This window comes from Zootoca vivipara, chromosome 6 (assembly GCF_963506605.1).
Source record: "Zootoca vivipara chromosome 6, rZooViv1.1, whole genome shotgun sequence".
Classification (NCBI taxonomy): Eukaryota; Metazoa; Chordata; class Lepidosauria; order Squamata; family Lacertidae; genus Zootoca; species Zootoca vivipara.
In genome coordinates, this window is record NC_083281.1 from 35,660,085 (window position 1) to 35,685,582 (window position 25,498).

General features: G+C 45.3%; 1 protein-coding gene across 5 annotated transcripts; it reads right to left on the minus strand.

Moving 5' to 3' along the window:
* Nucleotides 1-530: 530 nt before the first annotated feature.
* CEP85 (centrosomal protein 85) lies at nt 531-24,430 on the minus strand. Of its 5 annotated transcripts, none has more exons than XM_035116933.2 (14): nt 24,263-24,429; nt 16,390-16,471; nt 13,019-13,100; nt 10,679-11,364; nt 9,573-9,706; nt 8,978-9,095; nt 8,496-8,681; nt 6,748-6,900; nt 6,363-6,517; nt 4,847-4,964; nt 3,881-3,931; nt 3,685-3,792; nt 2,944-3,169; nt 531-1,657 (listed from the first exon to the last, which is right to left on the minus strand). In XM_035116933.2, the coding sequence occupies exons 4-14, from the start codon at nt 11,288-11,290 to the stop codon at nt 1,494-1,496; spliced, it is 2,025 nt and encodes a 674-aa protein (XP_034972824.2). In that variant the 5' UTR covers nt 11,291-11,364; nt 13,019-13,100; nt 16,390-16,471; nt 24,263-24,429; the 3' UTR covers nt 531-1,493. The 5 variants fall into 5 exon arrangements, with proteins under 5 accessions (XP_034972824.2, XP_060131766.1, XP_034972822.2 ...); XM_060275783.1 differs by having other exon boundaries at nt 11,693-13,100; XM_035116931.2 differs by lacking the exon at nt 13,019-13,100 and having other exon boundaries at nt 24,263-24,430.
* Between the last annotated feature and the right edge of the window lie 1,068 nt (nt 24,431-25,498).

The window sequence follows — 25,498 nt, forward strand, 5'->3', positions numbered from 1 at the left end:
GAGACAGGAACTTTAAGAATACATACATAGCAAGGGACTGCTGGCAGGATGTTAGTCAGCCAATTGCATGTTGAGGCAGATTTTTAAAAAGTAGGTTTGCAGTTACATCCAGGGAGGTGGGGAGAACAGCAGCAAGAGGCAACAAATGCTCTTTGTTAAGTTTGCAGTTAACTGCTTGTTAAGTTGGCAATTCCATGTGTATTCATACACCTTAGAACAAGTGCATGCATTGCCACAAGAGTGACTGAACATTCTTCCATATTATAAAGTTCCCATCTGTGTGAAGAAAGAGGCATAGGTTTCTTGCCAAGATCTTAAATGTTCTAATCAGAGGTTTGAGGTTTTATTTTGAAACATGAGGGACATTCAAAAACTCTTCCCCTACCTACATTCCATAACTTGTACAGATCAGCTTAGTCATAACAATTAACCAGTAAAGGATCTCAGTATTTTTGCCCAAGTCAGATCCACATGAGAGATGGAAAGAGTCCAAATGCTGCAATACAGGCACACACCTATTAGAATGCAGCTGATCTCAGATAGTTTATTTCTAGGAATTAAGGCACAGGAGTATGAAAATACACACTTTGGAATATATAGTTAGTACTTGTGTAAAGAACAGACATACAAAAACAGTTTAAAAGGTGCATTTGAATGGGAACATTTTAACCCATTAAAACAGGCACTGTGAAAGGCCATTTTACTGATGTAGGTTATAGCCGCCCTACCCCAGTTAGACATGTGGAGAACTAATAAAGGCTTTTAAGACCAGACTCCATGGAAGCAGCTGTACTTATAAGGCTTTTGAGGGTAAATGCATCAAGGCTTTTAAAATTCCCAACATTGTACTCCTGCTTCTTTGGGGGGTCCTTTCTAAACCAGAACAGTTCAGAGTACTTAAGAATTTCAGAACATCTTTATCCAGACCAATTTAAATGTTTCTACACACATGCTGACATAGTGGCTCCTCAGCCTTGTGCATGTCCACAATTGCACTAATATTTTCTTGCATAAGCTGCAGTACACAGGTATAGCCACAGTGATTCCTATGACTGGTATCTAGAAAAAGTGCTGCTGCAAAAATCACAGAAATGATTGTAGAGCTGTAACCATGTAACCATTCACATACTTCCTCATGAAATTGCAGGCTACAAGCTGAAGAGAGGGTGCATTTACTGGCATGTGATTGCAAGCATGAACTAGCCCTGGAACTGCAATTATGTCACTGCTGAGAACTCACAGTTGGAAGGACCAGCTATTTGGTAGCCTGCCCAAAATCTTAACCAATCGCAAATAAAAGGGTGTGCCAAACACAGACATTTTCTTCAAAGAACCTTCCTGGCAAGAGAAACACTTTGATTTCTTGGTGCAGGAAATATGCTCTACTTGGCATCAAATCGGAAGTAATATATTGAAGGAGCTTTGGAAAATTCCACCCTATAGCAGCTTTCATGGATGTGGAATCTTAGTCTTTGGGTCCCATCATTTTGCATTCATTGTGTGATACAGTTATCCCCCATATCCTGTGCATATCTGTCAGAAATAGCAGTCCGTAAATCTTCAATCTCTTTGCGCAATTGTTTTACATCCTCCAGCTTCTTTGCTATCATGCCCGGTTTCTGTAAGTCATCCTTTTCTTTAACCGAACAGTGCACAGCTGTGAAATCAGAGAACAAAGTTATAGATGAGTGATGGGATCACTTTACGGTGAAAAAAGGAAATATCCAGGGATTGCAGATATCCCATTTAAGGCTAGAAACAGATTTTACACCCCCCCTCCTTTAAAGCACATTCTAGCTCTCAATATTATGAATACACATTTGGGTATGTCTCCAAATGGTTAAGAAAGTATACTGAGAATGGTTGAGTGTCAATGGTCTAGTGATTCTGAAACGGAATTGCAAATGAAGCAAACATAACTGAATAATTTTAATGACAGCAAAACAATTTACAAGACATCCTCAGCACAAAACCCCAAGCTGTCAAAATGGTGTCTGTGGGCACCATGACACTCTTTACAGACTTTTCCTAGTGCCTGTGAAGCTTCTTGCCCCCCAATACTCTCCAAAACCTTTGTCATTCGGAGGCAAGGGGGCAGGAAGTGAGCTACCCTCTCTTGCATTTCTTTTTTCAGTTCCATTGGCTTTTCAAGGCTTCAAGCAGCACCCAAGCAGCTGAAGAGAAAGAAAAGTGTTTCAAGAGGATGTGAGGGAAAGGGGAACAATCTGGCGGACTGGGGGCAGAAATTAGGGTGCTGGAGTCAGGAGGGAGAGAGGAGTGCCAGGGAGAGCATGTGGGTGCACACACCACATGTAAAATGGATCCTCTTGAAATTGCATAACTTTTTTCAGTTCCTCACAGATTATATGTCCATTGAATGAGCCATAAGATTGATTCATGGATCCAGTGTTTTCTAGCACTGCCATGGTGCAAACACATGAATCTAAGGCTTATAGATCCTTTTTTCACCAAGAGATCCCCTTAAAGTCACCATCATGTGTAATAATTAAAATCTGTGATTTGTATCCATATTTTAGCAGTGTTGGCAAGCAGCTGGTATATAATTTTTACTGCACAGGCTACCAATGTAAGCTTTATTTTGAATATGCTTTTTGAGAGCTCTGTATGAAATCAGGCAAATTCATGAGGCTGTTTCAGTTCTACTGGATCTCTGTTTTACATAGTCCCCACGAACAAGCAAGGAATTTGTGTGTGCTCCTCTGTCCATTGTGGGAGCAGAATGACCCAGGGGAGTGAGGAGAGACATGACTATGCCCACAGAACTATCTCAAAACGCCAAATATGCCCACAGACCTAGAAAGGGTTGGCAACCCTTGTGCTATCAACAGGCAACCAATAAAACAGAAGCATTACATCTTCAGAGCCCCAAAGAAATAATATTCATCTACTACTACCTGCTGAAAAAAACACAGTTTTACTTACTGCAAATCCCCAACAATAAAGACAAGTTGGGATCCTTTCCTTGAGCCCTTTGAGTTACAACGCTATAGACAGACTGCAAGTCCTGCAGGCAGCTGGCTAGCTCTCTATGCAGCTCTTGAATAAGGTGGGCTGTTTCAACAGACAGTAGCTGACCCGGCTCAATCTGCCGGAGGTGCTCCTGAAGAGTCAGATTTTTTTCCATCAGTTCCTGGTTCTGTACAGAAAGCTAAAAAGGAATGGGGAAGAGAAGCTGGAGCATTAGAGAAGATCTCTATCACCCCCTAGTGTGAGACTGCAATTCTACAGGATGTCTTCTATTTTGGAAACCTTCAGACTGGCATCAGCACCCACTTTCTAATGTCTTTATAAAATATCAGAGGTCATTGTGTGATCTCAATTCTAACCATAATTACTGGGTAGGTGGGAATAAGAGATACTAGATCCTGAGCTGCTGGATGCTATGCTTTTGTAACCAAAAGCCGCCACAAGCTACAAATTGCTGTACAGCCCTAGTACCAAAAACACTAAACACTATTTCTAAATGGGTATAACAAACCAAAGGGAAGGAGGATTCAAATAAGGCTACAAATCTGAGAAGTAAAACACAGACTTATTAGGCAATCAAGGTGCTCTAAAGCAAAAAAGGGAGGGAGGGAGGGACTAGGAATGTAGATCCTACTATGTAGTTGTTTGGCTGGTTAATCTGTTTAACAGATGCCAATATTTAAAAAGGGAGACTACCTCTTTCACTGCTATGCGCAGTTGTTGCATTGCATTCTCCTGCCTCAGTGCTTCCACTTTGAGAGCCTGACCTGTGTCTTCCTCCTGAGCAATCCGATTCTCTAGATCCTGGAATACAAAAACAAACAAGTTCTGATTATCCTGTTGATGATTTGGATACATGAACCATATATCCAATCCTTCAATTTGAACTCACCTTTACTTCTGAAGATAACTGATTCATCTTCTTCTTCTGATTATCCACAATCTGAAAAAGATGAAAACCTTCCCATGTATTTATTAGCACCCTTAGATGTACTCTTAGCAAAATAAAAATTGAATGTTTATTGCTTTAACAAATGCATTTATGAGCACTGCACTACTGTGTATGACCCCATATTTGCAATTAGAGAGATAACATTCTGGTCTTATTCTCAACCCCAAATCGTTTGTGGACTCTTCAGAAGAGATTATGTGTCCTGAAATATAACTGTTCACAGCAATACCCCACTAATTCAGGACCACACTTGCAGGAAGTACTAGATTGTTGAGCTTAAGATCTTCATGATTTAAACTCTTATCTCTTCAGATGCTTATCTGTAACCGTGGTTCCTCATGTGGTCATTTGTGTAGTCACATACGAGTTCTGCACTAGGGTCAGGCAAAGTATCAATATATTGTCTTATATCGATATAAAGAGCAAATTGTGATAACCATTTTTTTAAAAAATTATCTGGCAATATATCGTGAATCGTGTCTGCTTGTGTGCAATAGTCAAAAAGCACAACATTGCAAAAATCGGGAAGCCGATGCTTCTTCCTGTCCTGTGCAGCTGTTGCTATTGCTAACTCTGCCTCAGGTGCTCTTCTGTGCCTCCTATAGCGGCGGCAGCAGCAGGCTGATGCAAACATCACTTTTTGAGAAATCATGTGAGAACTGCAGGATAACTCTCTGCCTTAGCTCTCCGTCTCCCCTGCCTGCCTCCTCAGCGGCAGGCAAAAATCATCCTCGGAGATATCGTGTGTGCGATGTTAATCACTGAGCTTGGCACAACCTATCTAAAAGAGATGTCTATCTTAGCAGATACAGAACCCATATGTGGGACTGCACAAAGACTATGATGCAATTGCCAGAGAATGTGACATCCACAATAACCACCAATTCCCCACTGGGAGTAGGTTACCTTCCTAAGGAGATCACATTCTTTTTGCAGAGAATCTTTTTCTTGTTTCTCTTTCTCCAACTCCTGGGCAGTGTCTTCTGTTGCTGAATTCTTCCCACGCTGCATTTTATCTTGTAAACTAAGAAACAAGATGCCAATGCTAAATGGAATGACCTCAACAAGCTCACCCCTTGAAGATGGATTTCATAATACTCAACCTGGACTACAGCCACCCCTTGATTCCATATTGACAAAGTAGAAATCCCTATTCTACTCCAAAAGCATACATTTTAAGTAACAAAAAACACATTTTAAAGACATTCTTAAGTCACAGTCACATTTGTGTTAACGAGACAAGGTCACGTTTTTCTGTGAAAGAACAAAAAAGCCAAACATTGTCTTGTAGCTCTTCCCTACCCCTCATCCAACATGGGAAGAGGTTGACAGCCTTACATAATCAGCATGGCAAGTTCCCTAAACTTTTTCATTCTGTCTTCACTGGATCCCAGGAGAGGCAGCAGGCCTCGGAGCTTGCTCCAACTGGACTGTCCTGTCAACTCCCCAAATACATTGTGGGAAGGATTCTGATTATTTATGTTTTTATATTGTTTATTGTGATTCTGTCAATGGTTTTTGATGGTAACTGTGATTCACATTGGAAGGATTTGTATCCCTAGAGACAGAATATAAACAGCTAAAATTTTTTTAAAAAGATATCCCAAACAAGGACACTCAGTTGATGAGACAAGCGTTGGGGATGAGGAACAGATTCATGGGCAGGAGGAAGGACTGTGTCCCCCCCACCCCCACTGTAAACTCTTTTTACTGTTAATCATTCAAAACACATCCCTCCTCCACACAACTGGGTAGTTTAAACAAAATGGATCTGCCTCCATCACATGCTACTAGTGTTTTAAAAGCAGCCCAAAGCTCAGTGTCAAATGATCTCCTCTTATTTCCGAAGCCAGAATGTTTACCTTAATTTGGAAGACAAAACTGATATGACCTTTTTAATAGCTAGCTCACTACATGCCTATAGCCAACTATTTTATTTATCTATCTATTGCATTTATATACTGCCTTTATGCCAAGGCACCCAAGGTAGTTTTGGCTACTACCCATATACTCAGCACCTGTGGTGTCTGCTCCTCCACTGTCCATTTCTCTCTCTCAAGTATCACGCTAACCCCAGAGTCCACTCTTTGCCCCCAAGCTCCCTTACTCAGTTTTATAGTTTTAAAAACCGAATGTTGTGCATCTACACAGATGGCCTTCAAAGCAGCTGAACACAATCTTTTTCTCACTCCACCGCCACTCAAAAGTTTACTCTTCTACAACTATTCTCACCTCTTGCCCCCACCCTCATTCCCGAGGCTTGTACTATCATATTGTCTCTCCCTGCATCCCTGATATAAATGCATTATAGGGAAGTTTCACCACAAGCACTACGGTATACAATATAAGGCTTTGAGACCACAGCAAATAACATTCTCCTATTTTATTCTGCTTCTTCACTCACAGTTCCCAAGAGCATTACCTGCGCACGGTAGAAAGCAGTTCCATTTCTTTGTGTTTCTGCATTTCTAGGTGCAGCTCCTTCTCTCTACAATTGGCACGAACATCTGCAAGCTCTTTCTCAAGAGTGGTCACGGATTCCTGAAAAGCTGTAGTTGCCTGCTGAGATTCTTTTAACTAGAAAGTAGAGAGAGAGTACACTTCAGAACCAACAGAATTCTTTCCTAGCAGTTTTTCTTTCACACAAAGCATATGTCTCCTACATCTTCTTACAGTTCCAAGCAATTTGAATAGATCAGAATATTTCACTTCCTGCAAACAGATTGCCATTCCAGCCAGCCATGCACACTCAGTTAGATGCAAAGATCTGGCACAAGTGCAGCTATATCCAGGAGATACCAATATACCTGATGGTGGAGTTTCTTATGATCTTCCAACATTGGAAGGTCAGCAACGTAACGCTCCAGAGTCTCAATTCTCTGCTGTTTCTCACGGTTCTGCTCAAATTCTTTTTGGCACTTCTTTTTCAGGTGCTCAATGTGTTTATCTCTTGCCTTTACCTGCACAAACAAAGAACAAAAGTAGGGGCTTTCTTAGAGGACTGTTTTTCACTCATTGAGTGAGTACATGTATCAGCTTTGATGCCTGAAGCTGAGGGGCAAACACTATTTTAACCTACAAGCAACAAATAAAATATACATCAGAGACTTCATTCAAGCAGAGTACTTCAAGACAGAATGGGCTATCACAAAGAGCAGGTTAATCTCACTCCAAGTTACACAAAAGCAGCAACATGATGTCAGAGGATAAGTTGTGTCAGCTAAGTAAAAAAAAATTCTCCTTAAGACATGCTGATGAAGAATGCAACACATTTTACATGCAGAGCACAGCTAAAGCTTCATATTGAAAAACTGTAGGATTTGGATGCTCAGAGAAACCCAGTCTAGTACTGATGCTATCGTTTTGGAAAAATCTTGATGTGCTCAGCTTTCTGCCCATTGCATTTCACTACAGTGGTACCTCGGTTTATGAACACAATTGGTTCTGGAAGTCTGTTCATAAACTGAAGCGTTCATAAACTGAAGTGAACTTTCCCATTGAAAGTAATGGAAAGTGGATTAATCCGTTCCAGACGGGTCCACGGAGTACTCAACCTGAAGCGTACTTAACCTGAAGCATGGGTGTAATTGGATCCAGAAGTCTGTTCATAAACTGAAGCATTCATAAACTGAAGCAAACTTTCCCATTGAAAGTACCGTAATGTAAAGTGAATCAATCCGTTCCAGATGGGTCCGCGGCGTTCGTAAACCGAAAATTCATAAACCGAGGTGTTCATAAACCAAGGTTCCACTGTATTTAGAATCTTCAACGCCGATGTGGGGTTTTGGTGGAGAGGAATTCTGATGCCCCAGAGAGCAAAATTGTTTACCATGTTTATTTTATCTATATTTAGTAAATAAACTTTGAATTTGCTAAGCTTGCCTAATAAATGTATTGCAATTAGCATCTATTCATTATAAAAAATTCCTTCCAGTAGCACCTTAGAGACCAACTAAGTTTGTCATTGGTATGAGCTTTTGTGTGCATGCACACTTCTTCAGATACACATGAAAGCTCATACCAATGACAAACTTAGTTGGTCTCTAAGGAGCTACTGAAAGGAATTTTGTTATTTTGTTTCGACTACGGCAGACCAACACGGCTACTTACCTGTAACTACATCTATTCACTGTTACTAATGAAACAGAACTATTTCTAACTCACATTACTGATCTTCAACACAGAAACCAATTTCCAAAAGCAATACTACATGATGCAAGATCAGCAAGCAAGAACTGTATCAAGACTCCAGGTTTAGATGCCAGAAGAGCCAAGTACTAGGTTTTCTTTGCTCCAGAGTCAATCCTTCAATATAAACTCATGTGCAAGAAGCTGTTGTACTCTTGCCTTAACCCCAAAATGCATGAGGGGGAGGATTCTGTATACCAACATTCCTTGCATATTTTGTGATAGTTTATTCTTACTACCTGCAATGACCATAATCAGAAGCAAAACACTCTGCATATACCATGTGCCCATGTACTGTTTTCCTTTTGTAACCAAGTATCTTAGTGGAAACCAGGAGATACCTATTGTATTAATAGAGACAGCCCACCCTTTCATCTTGTTTCTTCAGCTCCACTGTATGCTTCTGTATAGTCTCCTTATGGGCCTCCTGGATCTGTTTTACACTTGCTTCTAAAGCAGCCAGTTTCCTCTCCAATTCAATCTTTTCCTTAGTAAGAGATTCTGTTTTTTCAGTAAACTGAGCTCGTAAGAATATGTTCTCCCGCTGCATTTCCTGCAAAAGAGTTAATGAGGATCATACCAGCTTCCAAGCATTCTCAAAATCCACACCAAATATTGTACTTCCAGAAAAGCAGCAATTGCAAAAAGAAAGAAAAAAGACCAATGGTATGGTTGATACTGTCAGATCCAGAGCTTCAGAAGATCCTGAAATGGCAGGTGATTACTATGGCATTTCCCTAATACAACCTTCTTCACCCAAGCATTATTTCTGTAGCTCTTACTGTACTTCAGAAAAATTAAGGAAATTGAATCTTCAAGCCACACCAACCATGAACTGATGGTGCTTACCTGCATTCTGAGCAGATACAAGTCCCCATAAGCAGCAGGATGGCTCAGGAGGGCATTGTGGACTTGCAGCTCACTTTCTCGTACTTTCTGCTCCAGCTGTGAAATGTGTTGCCTTTGCCTTCAAAAAAGGAATAACCCCAACACACATATTTACATTTGCAAAGTCAGATATTCAGAAAACAAGAAGTTTTCTTTAGTAGGATGGACTTTATACAAGATTTTAAAAGGTATTTACTAATGCCTGCTTATAATCTAAAGACAGGAAGCAAAGGTGGGGGAGGGAGAGTAATGGAAAGGGAAAAGGTAATTGGGGATAAGGCTACCTTCCATTGTCATCCCTCAATTTAAACAATAAATATGCGTTGTCTGAAAGTGAGACAAAACATGAGCCCAGGTTTGAATATAACACTAAACCAACTCACAGTTTAGTCCTGGGGTGGTGTGACAACTTCAATGCCAGAACTCCCATGTTTGCTCATTCGTGCTAAATCATAGTGTGGCTTAGTGTTACATGTTAATTACATGTTAATTGAGTGACAGTCTCAGACTTGTTAGTTGTTAGTTGGAAATCTAAAAGATTATTTCCATTTCCTACCTGTCAATGAGGATTTCTTTCTCCCTGAGCAGGTTCTCATTTGAATTTACAATACCAACCCACTGGGCTGGATCAATAGTGTGCAGTGAAGTACTGCTCCCCAAAGGATGGTAGCAAGGAGTTTTGTTTTGCAGCTGGAATCATGAGGGTCAAACAGAAGTGAGGCATTAGGTTCAGCTCAGACACAACTTTTAAGAGGCTATTCGCTTCCATGCACCAATACATAGAAGACTCATCTCACACCCAGCTATTCCAGACCTACATCAAAACACTATGAAAAAAACTGCACTCAATAATCAAGAACTGCACTCAATAATTTTAGATCACTCTGTGTGTTACAAATAAATGATACACTGGACTAACCATGAAAGTTCCTTTTCTGCAGGGAATGGAAGGGATTTGCTCTAAGTCACTAAACAAAGATAGTTTCATCTCACTAGAAGAGTGTGGATTTTATGACAAAGTCTTCAAACAAAAAGGCAAAATGAGTCACAGTCATTTTGCTAACTGTTACTTGTCTGCAATTTTTTCCAAACACAGTCAAAAAGAATTCATGATATGTAGCAGCAACATTTGGAAAAACAAGGCTGGAATATGCACTTTGGAGAATCCCTAAACCCCTTAAAAACTGGACACAAAAAATACAGGACTTCTTACTATGCATACCCATGGGCTGCCCATTTTTTCAGGAACTTCTCCTTGAAAAATGGCACAGTGCCACCTCTCCCTGTAAACTAAAGCACCACATAGAAAATGCTAATGATTATCAATTCCACCCTCATTAATCGTTAGTCAAGGTAGCATATTACCTTGTACTCTTTCACCAGACAAATCCATACAACAGCTTTAGTCACTGACAACTGTATATTTTATTTCTATTAAACCACTATCATAGAGATTAAAGCAGAAAATAATTTAGAGTGGAAAGACTCACACTTAAATAGAAAGTGGAAACATATATATTTCAGAAACACAAACATGCAATGGAATAACCCTGTTTATATGCAACTGTGAATAAGGGCTAAAAGTTCTATTCAACTTTAAACTCTTGTTGTGTCCACACACTCTCTTAAACTAAAGCAGATTGTTTCAAAAAGACTTTCTACCTGAATCTGCTCCAATTGCAGCCGAACACGGTCCAAGTGCTGATTCCAGGCACTAAGCGCACAATTCTCATGCTGATGTAGTGTGCAAGTTTCCTGCTTCCACAACTGAGACTGAGCAGCTGTTGGGCTGGGGTACATAGTAGCAGGATTAAGCCCCAAGGGTACCTGCGTTTCACAGGCTCTGTTGGTTTCTGTTGCTGGTTTAACATCTAGCAGTACTTTGCGTGGGTCTTTTTCTAGGCCAGGAACAGCAGTATCTGAATTACACATTTGAAGCTGGGACCAAGCACCACCAGCAGACTGCTTATCCAGAAGAGGAGATTGGTTAAATGTGAGTTCAGCAGCCAATCTAATGGGCTTCTGAGCACATTCCACACTTGTTTGGTCAGGAGTAAGGAAAGAGGATTGATTACAGCCATTTTCCACTGAAGTTCGATAAAGATGAACAGGATTCCTGTGAAACACCTGGGAGTGCCTCAGAGTATCAGGGTCATGGTTGGACATCAGCCCTCCTGTGCTACTTGAAGAGACTGGCAGAGAGGAAGTCAGGGTGGTCCGAAGCACGCTTGATTCACCCACTGTACAAGAAGACCTATCTAGCATGGAAGGCATGACATGAGCTGTAGGGATGGCAACTTGGGTTTTGATGGGCTGAAATGAAGAACCATCACTGGAACTGCAGAATGCTGGGAAAAGAAAAACAACTGGTAGATTAGGCTCAAAACCTTACACCATAGAGAAGTGCAGTTTATCTGTACACTACGCAGCTAGGCACCTCAGACATTGCAGTAGAGCTACTACAGTATATGATAAAAAGGAAAAGCCATTTTCCTATAAACAATAGCTATATTTCCTAGCTTATTTACATCAGCCGCTGGTCACAATTCAAATGTAAATATGCAACCAGATGTGACTTTTATTTGATCAAATGAGATCTTAAAAGAAAAGTGGAACTTTCTAGCTACTCATAAAAAAACATATTGAAGTGTGGCTTTATAAAATGCTAACACTTACTCAGGATCGAGGAGCTGAGCTCTTGATTACATTCCCAACCCACAGCACTGCAATTCTCATTTGCTGCTGGACACGTCAAGTGAAGCTGGCGGCTACCCTAAAGCAGCAGTAGATTGGAACACCTCCTAGAAAAGTGAAGCAATTGCTGCCCTGTTTGGCATTAGCTTTCCCCCAAAATAAGCTTTGATTCTCCCCAACAGCTGTACAGAATAAGGCTGTACGAATGCTGAAAATACTGACGCAGAAGTACCAGATCTGACTAGATGGAAGTGTGAAGCTATTCTTAGCAACTCTCAGGTTTCAATACAGGAAAAACAACAGCAGTTCAACCAAACAACAAGGCACCATATTGCCTAACAATATTTATCCCTCTCTATATTCTTGGGTACCTTTGCGTGAATGTAAGTCAGCAAAAATACAATTTAAAAGTTTGCCTCCCTGGGATACAGCTTCTTTCCTGTTTCAGAATGATGATCTCATATTGCCACTTGTTTGCAATACCCAAATGCTAATATGAAGGGGAATGCAGGGCCCCAGTTTGATTATCACAGGATTGATGCTATGCATGGCATGGTTAAGCATCTACTGACAAGATGCCAATATGAAATATGTCAGAAGAATTGGTCAGCTGATAACTCCTCCAAGAACTGAAATTTGATTATGCAAGAGCTAGACACATTTCAAAAACAGGATGGCAACACAGTGCTGTTTAGTATTTGTTAAGCCAATCATATGAAGATGTGAATGCTATCTACTAATCAGAATACTGGCACTAGGAAACAAGTTCTATTAAGAGTAGAACAGAGCACGACTCTGCATGTATGAGATCCCACATTAGATTTCTAGCATTTCTTATTTTCAGAATACAGAAGTGCTGGGAAAAGTTATTTAAGACACTCTGGAAAACTAAAATCACACATGCTGTCTCTTAAATTAGGGGCATCTGGACATGCTCAGAGAATATTTGCATAGGAAAATTCACATCTCAGCTAAGCCTCTCACCTTGGTGGCCTACTTCACACATGGCATTTACCTATAAAGAGTGTAGAATGGTGTTGGGAGGCAATGCACATATGCAGGCTATGCAACATCTCCGTAAGAACTCCTTATGAGAGAGGAAAAGAGGGAAGTAGACTAGGGGCACAGCTACAGATGTGGATGACAGGGAAGGAGAAGGCACCCACAGTATCCAGGAAGAGATGGAACAAGTCATATCCTTTCTCCCACCTAAACTGCTCTCCTTACCAGGACACTGGTTAACAAGTCTTTAGTTCAGTGCCAGCAATTTGGATCTTGAAGTGATGAGGCAAGTGCTTGCTTCCTTACCAAGGGAGTCTGAGTGCCTGAAGGTTTTAGGATGCAGTTACAGCTGGACACTCTGAAATGTATTTGGGGTGTAGTCTACCTTCTGAACCAAGGAGACAACTTCATACAGTGCAAAAAAAGAAATGTACATTGCATATGTGACAGGGTACCAACTAATTACTTTTCAATTGATATGTATAGTCATACCTCAGGTTGTGAACACTGCGGGTTACGCATTTTCGGGTTGCGGACCACGCCGAACCCGGAAGTACTGGAACAGGTTACTTCCAGGTTTCGGCACTCACGCATGCGCAGAAACATGGGCGTAGGCAGGGGGGCAGGAGGGGGCAGCTGCCCCCCCTAGAAGCAAAAAAAATAATGTATTTTACAGACCATAACCAGCACTTTTCCCCTCCAAAAACTGAAGTGGAAAAGGCTTTGCTTTAGCAAGAGCAGCTAAGTCTCCGCTTGCTGGGGGGGGCACAGCAGTAACAAAAACACATCAAATAAATAAAGCAAAGTGGCTACCAGTAGTTAAGCAGTTAAGACAATGGAGCATATATCCCCAGGCAAGATTTGATAGCTGACCATTTCACCCTATTGTTCTTAAGTGGGACTTGTTAATGAGCATTCAGGAGCATTAAGAGTTCTATTGGCGATTTAATGAGGGTGCAGACTCAGAGGATTCAATTTGACTAAGGTGGCTCTGCAAGGCTAAAAGGAAGTGAATAAGAAAGGGGGGGGGCTGTAGCTTTGACAGACACAGTGATGTTTATAAAAAGCATTGGTGTTCCAGTCTGCCCCTCCTCCTGCATCTGTATACTGTAAATCAGGGGTGGCCACCTCCCAAGAGACTCTGATCTACTCAGAGTTTAAAACTGGGGGTGATCTACCCCCTTTTGGGGGGTTCAGGTCAAAGCTGTTGAGTTTTTTTTAAAGGAAGGGAAGCCCTGTTTTTTGGGGTTTAGGTCAAACTTGTTGAGCTTCTTTTAGGAGGGAGGGAGGCCCATATTTGTTTAGGGCTTCAGGTCATAGTTCAATTTTTTTGAGGGAGGAGGAAAATTTTGGGTGAGCTTTTTTTAGGGGTGCCAGTGACCTACCAGTGATCTACCACAGACATCCAGTGATCTACTGGTAGATCACAATCTACCTGTTGGACGTGCCTGCTGTAAATCAAGCAGAGAGAAAGCTGCTTACAAGGCTCCTGTACATGCAGAGTTCCAGCATCACAGTGTCACCCTGAGGCACCCACAAATATGAGTTATCCCTCTCTCTATTTCTTCCTTCCTTCCCTCCCTCTTCCATCCTTAATAAAATACGGGGGGGCAGATAAGCCCCACATAGAAAGCCCATCAACATGGGGGGATGACTCTTTCAAATACGGTATTTACCAGTATTTGGGGGGGGGGGAGAGGCACCTAGGCCTCTAGGAGTTGGCTGCTATGCCTAGGAGTAGGACAATTCAAGAAAGCAGAACGATGCATATGGTATGGTAATATATCAATAGAATCGTAGAATTGTAGTCGGAAGGGACCACAAGGGTCATCTAGTCCAACCCGCTGCAATGCAGGATTTTTTTCCTAAGGTGGGGCTTGAACCATGGTTGAAATATTATGCTGATATGCAGCAACGCCTCGGAGCTGTCGTAGCTGCGGCCATGCCTTGCCCCGCCCTCGCCCGCCCTTCCACCCCCTCTCGCCTGCCCGACCCTCCTGTCCTCTTGCTGTAGAGTTCCAGCATCACAGCGTCATCCAGAGACACCCACAAATATGAGTTATCTCTCTATTTCTTCCTTCCTTCCCTCCCTCTTCCATCCTTAATAAAATACGGGGGGGGGCAGATAAGCCCCACATAGAAAGCCCATCAACATGGGGGGATGACTCTTTCAAATACGGTATTTACCAGTAATTGGGGGGGGGCACCTAGGCCTCTAGGAGTTGGATGCTATGCCTAGGAGTAGGACAATTCAAGAAAGCAGAATGATGCATATGTATGGTAATATATCAATAGAATCATAGAATTGTAGTCGGAAGGGACCACAAGGGTCATCTAGTCCAACCCCCTGCAATGCAGGATTTTTTTCCTAAGGTGGGGCTTGAACCATGGTTGAAATATTATGCTGATATGCAGCAACGCCTCTGAGCCGTCGTGGCTGCGGCCGTGTCTTGCCTCGCCCTCGCCCACCCTGCCACCCCCTCTCGCCTGCCCGACCCTCCCGTCCTCTCCAGCCAAGCAGGGTAGCCGCCAACGCTACCAGCCCCAGAAGCACAAGGTGGCCGCTGCTGCCACCGCCACGATGTCATCAGGCCCGTTGGCCCTTTAGCCCCGCCCACTTTGTGGCCCCTCCCCTTCTGTGCCTTGGCCCCGCCCCTGAACGACCATGGCTTGCCCCCCCTAGTTTTGATCCTGGCTACGCCCCTGCGCAGAAACACAAAATGACGTCACACGCATGCGCAGAAGTGTCGAATCGTTCGCGGGCGCAGACACGGCGCTGCAGGTTGCAAACATGCCTCCCGCACGGATCACGTTCGTAACCCGAGGTATGACTGTATATAAACAGGAAAATAGATATTTCATGAACATCACACACAGCATGCACTAGGCAAATGCCTTCCCCCACACCCCATAACAATGTATATATGTGTAGGAAAAGTTCTACTGTATATGCAAAGTTGCCCACTGCTAAGATAAACTAAAGGGCATATCAAGTTTCCTTATAGTACAGTCACATCATGGATAATTTTTCTACAGTCAGAAGTCCCCAAAGCCATTAGCTCTGTAACCAACTATCACCTTTGAAATTCCCTAAAATGGAAACAAATTTCAATTCAAAGGAACTTAAAAAACCATGTGCAGCAAGAAGCTGATCTGTTTCCTGGTTGATATAAAGCCTCAGAAAAGGGAGATAAAAGACAAAGCCTATTTAATTATTTTCAAAATCTGTATCCATTGTTCAGCTAATATACTCAGAGCAGCAAAAAATAACCTATTAAAACAGAAATGTGTAGGAGAAAGCAATGCTTCAAGAAGTCAGATCACACGTATTTAAGGATTTAAAGGCAACAGGCAGCACTGTGAATTATGTTCAGAAAACAGGCTACTAGCAAGTGGAGTACCGTAGTTTTAAAAATGGCAACATCTGATCCTTGCAGCCAATCCAAGGCAGTTTCTGAAGTCTTCAAGTGAGTCCCACATACAACACACTGCAGCAGTCCAATAGTCAGGACTGCACTTCAGTTTATTGGTCCTCATTCAGTTCATTACCAATCCTATATACAGATTCAATACTGCCACTGTCTCATCTCAAAATGTGTGCAATAAAATGAGAAGGAACAGTAACCTGGAATGTAAAGGCTTTGTATTGGATTAAGGATTTAAAAATGGAAACTTACCATCAGTACTGTTTGAGGAGGAGGTTTCAGTTAGTGTGTCCCCATAGGCAGCCATGCTTGGAACTATGACCAAAGTATCTATCTGGAATTTTAGATAAATACCAAATTTACAAGACTGTATCTAGCAAATAACTATTCTAATCTTGCTTTATATCTATAAGAATTCCCAAACCAAGTGCAAGGAACACATCCTATTCCACAACCATAGACAGACCTCAGGAGCATATTCTCATTCTCTTGTGTATGTTGTAAAGATATCACTACAGTATGTGTGCAAGGTATACAGACAAACAGGCAGGCTCTGAAAAAAATAATCAATGGTAATATGCTAGGAAGAGAGAAAGGGTGTAAGACCAGGCTTAATTCTTGTATGTTGAGTTAATCACACTCCCTCCCCCACTTCACCCCTCTAAGATATTATGTACTGCATATCTTTTTTGCTGTAGGTCACTTGCAGACCTTCCTAATCACATTCACATTCATTCCCAACAACATTCAATAGCCGTGATAGTTCAAGAGTTCTCTGTGGGGCATATTCATGCAAAATCTGAAAAATGCCTTTGAGCCTCTCTCATACGACTTGTGTCATGTGTGATATACAGAAGATCATCCATATTCTTCCCAAAACATGTTTTATTTTCACATTTTAAAAGCACATGTATAATACTTTTATCCTGGGAAGATTTAAAAAAACACCTTTGCATTACCAATCTTGTGTATGTTTGTTTGAAAGTCCTGTTAAATTTCATAGGACCTGTGAGGGACAGGGGATATCGCGAAGTCCCTCCCCTCCTGAGTTCAAGCCCGTCCCCGAGCAAAGGGGAAAGCAGGGAGAGTTCCGATTCCAGTGGGGAAGCAGGAAGTCGTGTCCGAGGCTCAGGCAAGGTAGAGGAGCCAGGGTCCCAGGTGGGACAGGAAGGGGCAAGCAAGGGGGGAAGACCCATCCCCCCAACTCCAGAATTACGCAGGAAGAGGAGGGGCAAGAGGATGGGTCTGCCAAAGCTTTTGTGTTGGAGAAAGACGCGCCAAAAGCCATTAGGAGGTTCTGAAACCGACTGACCACATCACTCCGTGTAAATAGCAATGACTTGAGCACTGTAAATACGCAGCACCAATAAAAGAATAAAATGCAGAGCTGCGTGGCGTCGTTACTCTGAAGTAGTCCACTCCGGCCACCGTGACAGCAACCTCCTAATCATTTTTGGGCTACTTTGGAGTTGCCGGGATGAGCGTGTCAGAGGCGGAGAAGTGGCGGCAGATCGCGGAGCAAGCCCAGCTAGAACTGCAGCAGCTATCGCTGCAGGCGCAGGGAGAATTGAAGGCAGCTAAAGAGGAGACTAAGAAGGTCCAGGACGACCGGCTACAACTTGCGGAACAGGTGAGAGAGCTTCAGGAAAAAGAGCAGCAATTAAGGGCGGTGGCGGTAGACCTCCAAAACAAGCTGGATGCAGAGAAAAACAAGGCGGGAGGGGCACCCCAAGTCCAAGTGCTGCCAGGAAGGAGAGCTGGGACCCTAGTTAGCAAGTTCAATGGAGACCCGAAGGAATTTCAAGGCTTTGAGACTGAGATTGTGTATGCTCTTGAGCTGCACCACGATGAGTTCCCTGATGATGAGCACAGAGTAGCGTTTATTGTGGAGCACCTTACCGGGGCAGCCAGGGAGTGGCTAAGACCGTTAATTGCAACAAGGAATCCTTGCATGAAGAATGTCAAACTATTTCTAGAAGGTTTGAAAACGATGTATTCGTCCGATAGTCATATGGACCAGACTAAGGAGGAACTTCATAATTTACGCCAAGGAAATATGACAGTTCGCGCGTATTGGGCGAAATTCACCATGCTGGTGCACAGATTGGGGTGGGAACTGGGGTCCCCCCCAATGCAAGCGGCGTTCTACTTGGGGTTGCATGAGGAGGTGAAGGATGAGCTCTCGAGAGGTCCAAAGCCCAGTGATATGGATCAGCTGAGCAAAGCGGCTCTGGCGGTGGGGGTGAGACAGGAATCCCGGTGGAGCGACAAACAAGCAACGCGCGCAAAGCGGGCTTGGTTCCCACGGTCGCAGGAGAAACCACTCCCCCAACAACCCTTTCGAGCCACGCCTGGGGCCAGCCAGGACCAGGAACCCATGCAGATTGATAGCGCGCGCGCGCGGGCTTTTCAAACCCCAGCGGCGCCAAGACGCAAGGAGGGAAAGGGCGGGAATTGCTTTCTCTGCAACTCCCCCCAGCATCTCGTCAGAGACTGCCCACATCGCAGGGAGTGGCAAGGAAGGGCGGGAACGGTGGTGCCCTCCCCCACTGACGCAGCACCACAGCAGGGAAACGGGAAAGCCTGGCTGCAGGAGACAAGGGGCAGCAGCCAGGCACAGTCAGCAGACAACAGCCCCAGCCCACCCACCCGCACAGAGAGGAGCAGAGCCAGCCCACCCCTCCCAGAGCAGGAGTGGTTCTAGAAGTCACGCTAACGCTCCCAAATGGCTATCCCCTGACAGTCCTTGCCTTAATTGACAGTGGTGCCTCAGCGAACTTCTTCTCGAGAAACTTTGCAGAAGAGCACCAGATCCAGCTTCTGCAGCTGGATTTTCCCCTTCACGTGGCAACCATTGACGGCAGAGAGCTGCTGGGGGGGGCCATCACTCATCAAACCCCCCCCATGAGAATGACGGTGGGAAGGCACTCAGAGACACTGGCATTCAACGTCACCACCATCTCAGACCCCCCCATCGTCTTGGGCATGAGCTGGCTGGCGCGCCACGACCCCTCCATCAGTTGGCACCAGAGATGCATCACTTTTGGATCGGACTTTTGCCTGGAACATTGCATGCAGCACCAACCAGGGGAGGGGCCTCCGATAGCCACGGTGGCCACCATGCACGTCAAAGGGGGTGAGGCGATACCCAAGCCGTACTGGGACCTGCAGGAGGTCTTCAGCGAAGCGGAGTCCGACCACCTACCCCCACACAGGCCTTTTGACTGCCAGATCAACCTGGTGCCAGGGGCAACTATACCCCCAGCCAAGCTGTACGCCATGTCAGACCAGGAACTGGAGGATCTGCGCGCTTTCATCGACAAGAACCTCAAGCGGGGGTTCATCAGAGAAAGCAAGGCAGCAGGGGGCAGCCCGGTCTTCTGGGTGGACAAGAAAGACACGCAACAGCGCCGCCTGGTGGTGGATTTTAGACGGCTGAATTCGGTGACGGAGCCAGTGGCTTTCCCCATGCCCAGAGTGGATGATCTCCTGACAGCAGCACGCAGGGGCAAGATTTTCACCAAGCTAGACCTGAGGGGGGCGTACAACTTGATCAGGATCCGGGAAGGCGATGAATGGAAGACCACGATGTTCACGCCTCTGGGCTCTTTTGAATATCTGGTGATGCCCTTCGGGTTGCAAGGGGGCTCAGCCTGCTTCCAGGCCTTCATGCACCACGTCCTGGGGTCCCTCCTCTTCAAGAACTGCCTGGTCTTTCTGGATGACATCCTTATCTATTCCAATGACCCAGTGCAGCATGTGAAAGATGTCAGGGAAGTGTTGCAGCGCCTGAAGGAGAACCACCTGTATGTGAAGCTGGAGAAGTGCAAGTTTCACACCAAGGAGGTGGACTTCCTGGGCTACAAGCTGTCAGACAAGGGGCTGGCGATGGACAAGGACAAGGTGCAGGCCATCCTGGACTGGCACAGCCCCAGGACGCGCAAAGATGCCCAACGCCTACTAGGCTTCGCCAACTTCTACAGGAAGTTCATCAAGAACTTCTCTCGCGTTACGGCTCCCATCACTGACTGCCTGAGAGGCAAGCAGAAGTTCAGGTGGACACCAGAGGCGCAAGCAGCGTTCGAAAGCCTCAAGAGGGTGTTCGCCTCGGACCAGAACCTGTTCCACGTGGTCCAGGACGCGCCCCTACGCATTGAGACAGATGCTTCTGAGAAAGCTGTGGGCGCCATTTTGTTGCAACTGGACGCCAACAGGGAGTGGAGACCCTGTGCCTTCTTCTCCAGGAAGTTGACACAGCCCGAGCGCAACTACACCGTGTTTGACAAAGAACTTCTTGCGATCCACGCTGCGTTCAAACATTGGAGACACTTCCTGGTGGGCGCCAAGCACCCCATCCAGGTGTGCACAGACCACAAGAACCTGGAGTTCTGGAGAACTGCCAGGGTGCTCAACCAGCGGCAGATACGGTGGGCAGAGTTCTTCTCGAACTTCAACTTCTCCATACACTACATCCCGGGAGAGCAGAACGTCAGGGCGGATGCCCTCTCCCGCAAGCCAGAGTACATGGAGGAGGAGGAGCCACCAGCCCCAAGGCACATTTTCCCCCCGTCGGCATGGTCCTGCGGAGCAGCAGTGGTGAGCGAGGCAGAACTCACAGCACTGACGGCAGCGGATGACTTTGCCAACCGCATCTTCAGAGAACTGAGAGGGGGGAGGGAGCAGGCAAAAGACTTTGCAGAACGCAGAGGGCTGCTTTTCTACAAGGGGGCACTGTACCTGCCCACCACCCAGCTCAGACGTACGGTCCTCAAACAGATGCACGACAACCCAACGGCGGGGCATTTTGGAAGGGACAAGACCACTCACCTAGTCATGAGACACTTCTGGTGGCCAGGGGTGAGGGAAGATGTTCGAGACTATGTACGGGGCTGTGACACCTGCCAGCGGGCAAAGGTGGTCAGGGCAGCGCCACCAGGGTTGCTGGAGCCCTTAGCCACGCCACACAGGCCGTGGGAAGTGCTGTCCATGGACTTCATCACAGATCTGCCTTCTTCCCGGGGTAAGACCGCAGTGTTGGTGGTGGTGGACCTCATGTCCAAAATGTGCCACTTTATACCGTGTGCCAGGGCAGTCTCTGCAGAAGAGACAGCCAAACTGTTTGTTGATCACGTTTTCAGACTGCATGGATTACCTTTAAGGGTTATTTCGGATCGTGGCCGCCAATTTGTTTCCAGGTTCTGGCGGCGGCTCATGAACCTCCTGCAGGTGGAGGTCAGCTTGTCGACGGCTAGACACCCGCAGACTAACGGACAAGCGGAGAGGGTCAACGCCATTCTGCAGCAGTACCTGAGATGCTACGTCAGCCAGAGGCAAACGGACTGGGTGGATCGCCTGCCACTAGCAGAATTTGCCTACAACAATGCAGTGCACGTCTCCACAGGGGTGTCGCCCTTTAAGGCCAATTACGGGCGCGACCTCAGATCTTTCCCAGAGAGGGAGGGGGAGGAGGAGGAGGAGGGCCCACAGGCTGAGGATTGGGCAGAGGAACTGGAGACGGTGCACCAGCAGCTCAGAGAACACTTGGAGAGGGCCAAGGAAGCGTACAAAAAGGGGGCAGATCGCCACAGGCGACTAGGGGAGGTCATCAGGGTGGGGGACAAGGTGTGGTTGTCCTCGGAGGGCCTTCCCACCAGAGGGAGGTGCAAAAAGCTGGCACCCAAAAGGCTGGGCCCCTTCACGGTCACGCAACAGGTCAACCCGGTGGCATACAGGCTGGCACTGCCAGAGGACATGAGGGTGCATCCAGTGTTTCATAGATCGCTGCTGTCGCCGTACAGGGAAAGCAGCAGGCTCCGAGACAGCGAACAAACCCCCGAGGGAGGGGGGGAGAGGGAAGGCAGGGAGCAACTCAATGAGGCCACGGCCATCCTGGATTCAAGGTGGGGGGTGGGGGGACTGGAGTACCTCATGGCATGGGAGGATGCTCCACCGTCCCAGAATGAATGGGTCCCAGCCACTCAGATACAGGAGGAATTCTTGGTGGAAGAATTTCACGCCCTCTTTCCCCACAGACCCAAGCCTTGGCACATGGAAAGGGAGGGGGAGGAGGAGGAGGCACGGGAGAGCAGCTCACCATGGCGCTGGGAAGCGGAGTTTGAGGAACCAGAGGATGAGGTATGGGTGTCACCGAGATCCACCCAGTCAGAGGAAGGAGCAGATTGGCAGAACGTTTTTACCCCCACCAGCTCTGACGCCACGGACTTTTTGGGATTCCCGTCCGCCCAGGCGGAAGGGGGGGGGCTCGCAGGACTGGGGGGAGGTATTCACACCAACGGGCTCGGAGAGCACTGAGTTCTTAGGCTTCCAGTCGTCACCGACACATGGGGGGGGCCTGGGGAGGGGTGAAGGAGAGCTTGGGAGGGGGGTGGATGTGAGGGACAGGGGATATCGCGAAGTCCCTCCCCTCCTGAGTTCAAGCCCGTCCCCGAGCAAAGGGGAAAGCAGGGAGAGTTCCGATTCCAGTGGGGAAGCAGGAAGTCGTGTCCGAGGCTCAGGCAAGGTAGAGGAGCCAGGGTCCCAGGTGGGACAGGAAGGGGCAAGCAAGGGGGGAAGACCCATCCCCCCAACTCCAGAATTACGCAGGAAGAGGAGGGGCAAGAGGATGGGTCTGCCAAAGCTTTTGTGTTGGAGAAAGACGCGCCAAAAGCCATTAGGAGGTTCTGAAACCGACTGACCACATCACTCCGTGTAAATAGCAATGACTTGAGCACTGTAAATACGCAGCACCAATAAAAGAATAAAATGCAGAGCTGCGTGGCGTCGTTACTCTGAAGTAGTCCACTCCGGCCACCGTGACAGGACCTAATACGAAATGTGTGAATACGATTACAGCCTTCGCACATATTAAGAAGGTAGGAGTCATGCAGCACACTTAAATTGCCTGTCACCTAATGCATCTGCCAAAATTAACTTCTGGGTTTGCTGAAATAAAGACTGCCACATTTCTTTTTATCTCTGCTCTTTACCTGAGCAGGAACCTGTGGTTTCATTTGAAGTGTGTGGGAAAGAACAGCTTTACAGACTGGGCATTGCTTTTTCAAAGAAATGGGGGCAGCAGCCATTTTTTCCTTATCCACCCCAAAACCCCAAGTATATAAGCCAGTGTCTCAGCATCTGTGAAGGACTCAGCTTGTAATCTCCATTTGAGACATTACCTACAACCAGATCTTATAGTGAACATCCAGGGTAGTTTTTCTGGGTTTTTGCTTATTGTTTTTCCTCAACTAACCACCCCCTATTTTGTGTAACATCCTGCCCAATCAAGATTTCTATAGAACTCAAAAGTTTTTTTGTGGAATGTTGGTTGGACGCAATAAAGGCATTACCCAACTTCAGCCTCTAAATATATATTGCTTCTAATGTACATTACGGCTGCAATTCTACATGTCTGGAACGTACCTGGAAATAAGGACTCAAGTCTTCAGTGCATACACCAAGAAATGCACCTTAAGGCAAAGGTTCCCTGTATTGTGGTCTGTGGCCCACCAGTGGCCTACAAGCTTTGTTTATGTCCATGGCATGTCCACATTAAATATTCGTTTCGATTTTCAATTGTATTTTTATTGCTTCTATTTCTTGCATTATATTACAATTTAAGTTCTATGTAATGCAAATTGCAACACAATACAATATAAAACAAAATAATGAATAAAATACAACTAAAAGGCATTCAGCATCTAGCAGAGCACATTGCAATTACTACAATGGGCAGAAGAATCATTAAGTGGTCTATCCATTTTGATGGAGTTCACTTTCAAGTAAGCCTGGTTTTGAGTTTCTAGCCCATGACTTATTTAGAATCCTCTCAATCCGCATCATGTGTATATGAAGAGCATCTTTCATTCAAAGAGCCACGAAAGGGGGGAGGGGGAATCCAGCAATGGTGTTTTAGGGGGCGAGTTATGAGTGTATTTTAAGGCTAAATAGTGCCTATCTGAGGGCAAAGAAGGACACCCATCTCCTCACTACCTCTCCCTCCACGCTGGTTTGGGGTAAAGCCGTGGTTGTTTACCAAAGAATATACTTCAGGGCTCCTGAGCGGCGAATTAAATGGGGTCAGGGCTAAACCCACGAAGAGGAAAGTTATTTATTAGTATTATTTTACCTCTAGAATGCAAATGACGGGTCCGCGAACAAATGTCCCTCTGTTTGAGCGAGTGCTGAGGTAAAATACATCCGTTCACAACTCGGATAACAGCAGAGACGACGAAATCTCCCCAGACAACTCCGGGAAAGCGGAGCCTCAGACCAATCGTCGCTCACTGCGCACGCGCAACAACCGTTGCACGAGGGTGAAAAGAAAGAGGCTCACGACGCTCCGCCTTCTCCATTGTTGCCCCGCCCCCTCCCTCGCGCGGTGACTGTTGAAGGCTCGCGCCCTCGACCGCGGGGCGGCGCCACGCCCCATTTCTCTGCCAGTTGGCAAGTGAGGAGTTTCCGTTTCCTTTCCCATTGGTTCACAGCCTCCGAATGCAATTGGCCGGCGAGCACCCAATGAATGTTCTTTTCGGACTCAAGTACCTTCTCCTCGAATATTCAATTTCTCGTAAGAAAAAAATTGTCCCTTCTCGAGAACCGTAGTGAGGGCAGAGGTAGTGGAGGAGAGGGCGGAAATACCTGAAGCCTCATTCCATCAAAACGGGGTTGTAGCCTTTCCATCGTCAGTTGTACTGTACTGTACTGTACTGTACTGTACTGTACTGTACTGTACTGTACAACCAGCAACTTTTAATTCATCCCTAAATTTTTCCGTTACAGCTACTGTATTCACGGCAGGTCTCTGTAACCTGACAGCAGAAGTCTAACCATGTCTATTCAGAAGTAAGCCCTACTGAATTCAATGGAACTTACTCCCAGGTAAATAGGAGCCACCATTATTAATAAAATAGTGTTCATCTATAGTTGCTATATGTATGTGCCATTAAAGAATTAGAGCACTGCGTTTTTGAGAAGTACCTCCACTTTTCCATTTCTCTTGAAGAGCAAAGGCCATAACAAAAAACACTCAAATCTACAGTTGAGCAATAGTTTTAGTTTGTGAAATTTTCGTTTGTCCTCATAAAAGTATTGCCCGACTGTGGATTTGGATTTCTCTTAAATGTTTGATTTTACTGCGTAAATCTCCTTTGCACATTTATCTGAGAATATCTGTCTAAAAAAACGAGATAATTGCATATACAGTACATAATTACTTGCATATATATAAGCCTTGATTTACTTACGTTTTGGTTAGGGTTGGACTAGATGACCCTTGGGTATCTTCCAACTCTACAATACTATGATTCTTTATAAGCTTTCTGTGTATTGCTGCTGTACTTTTGAAAATAAAATAAATCCCATT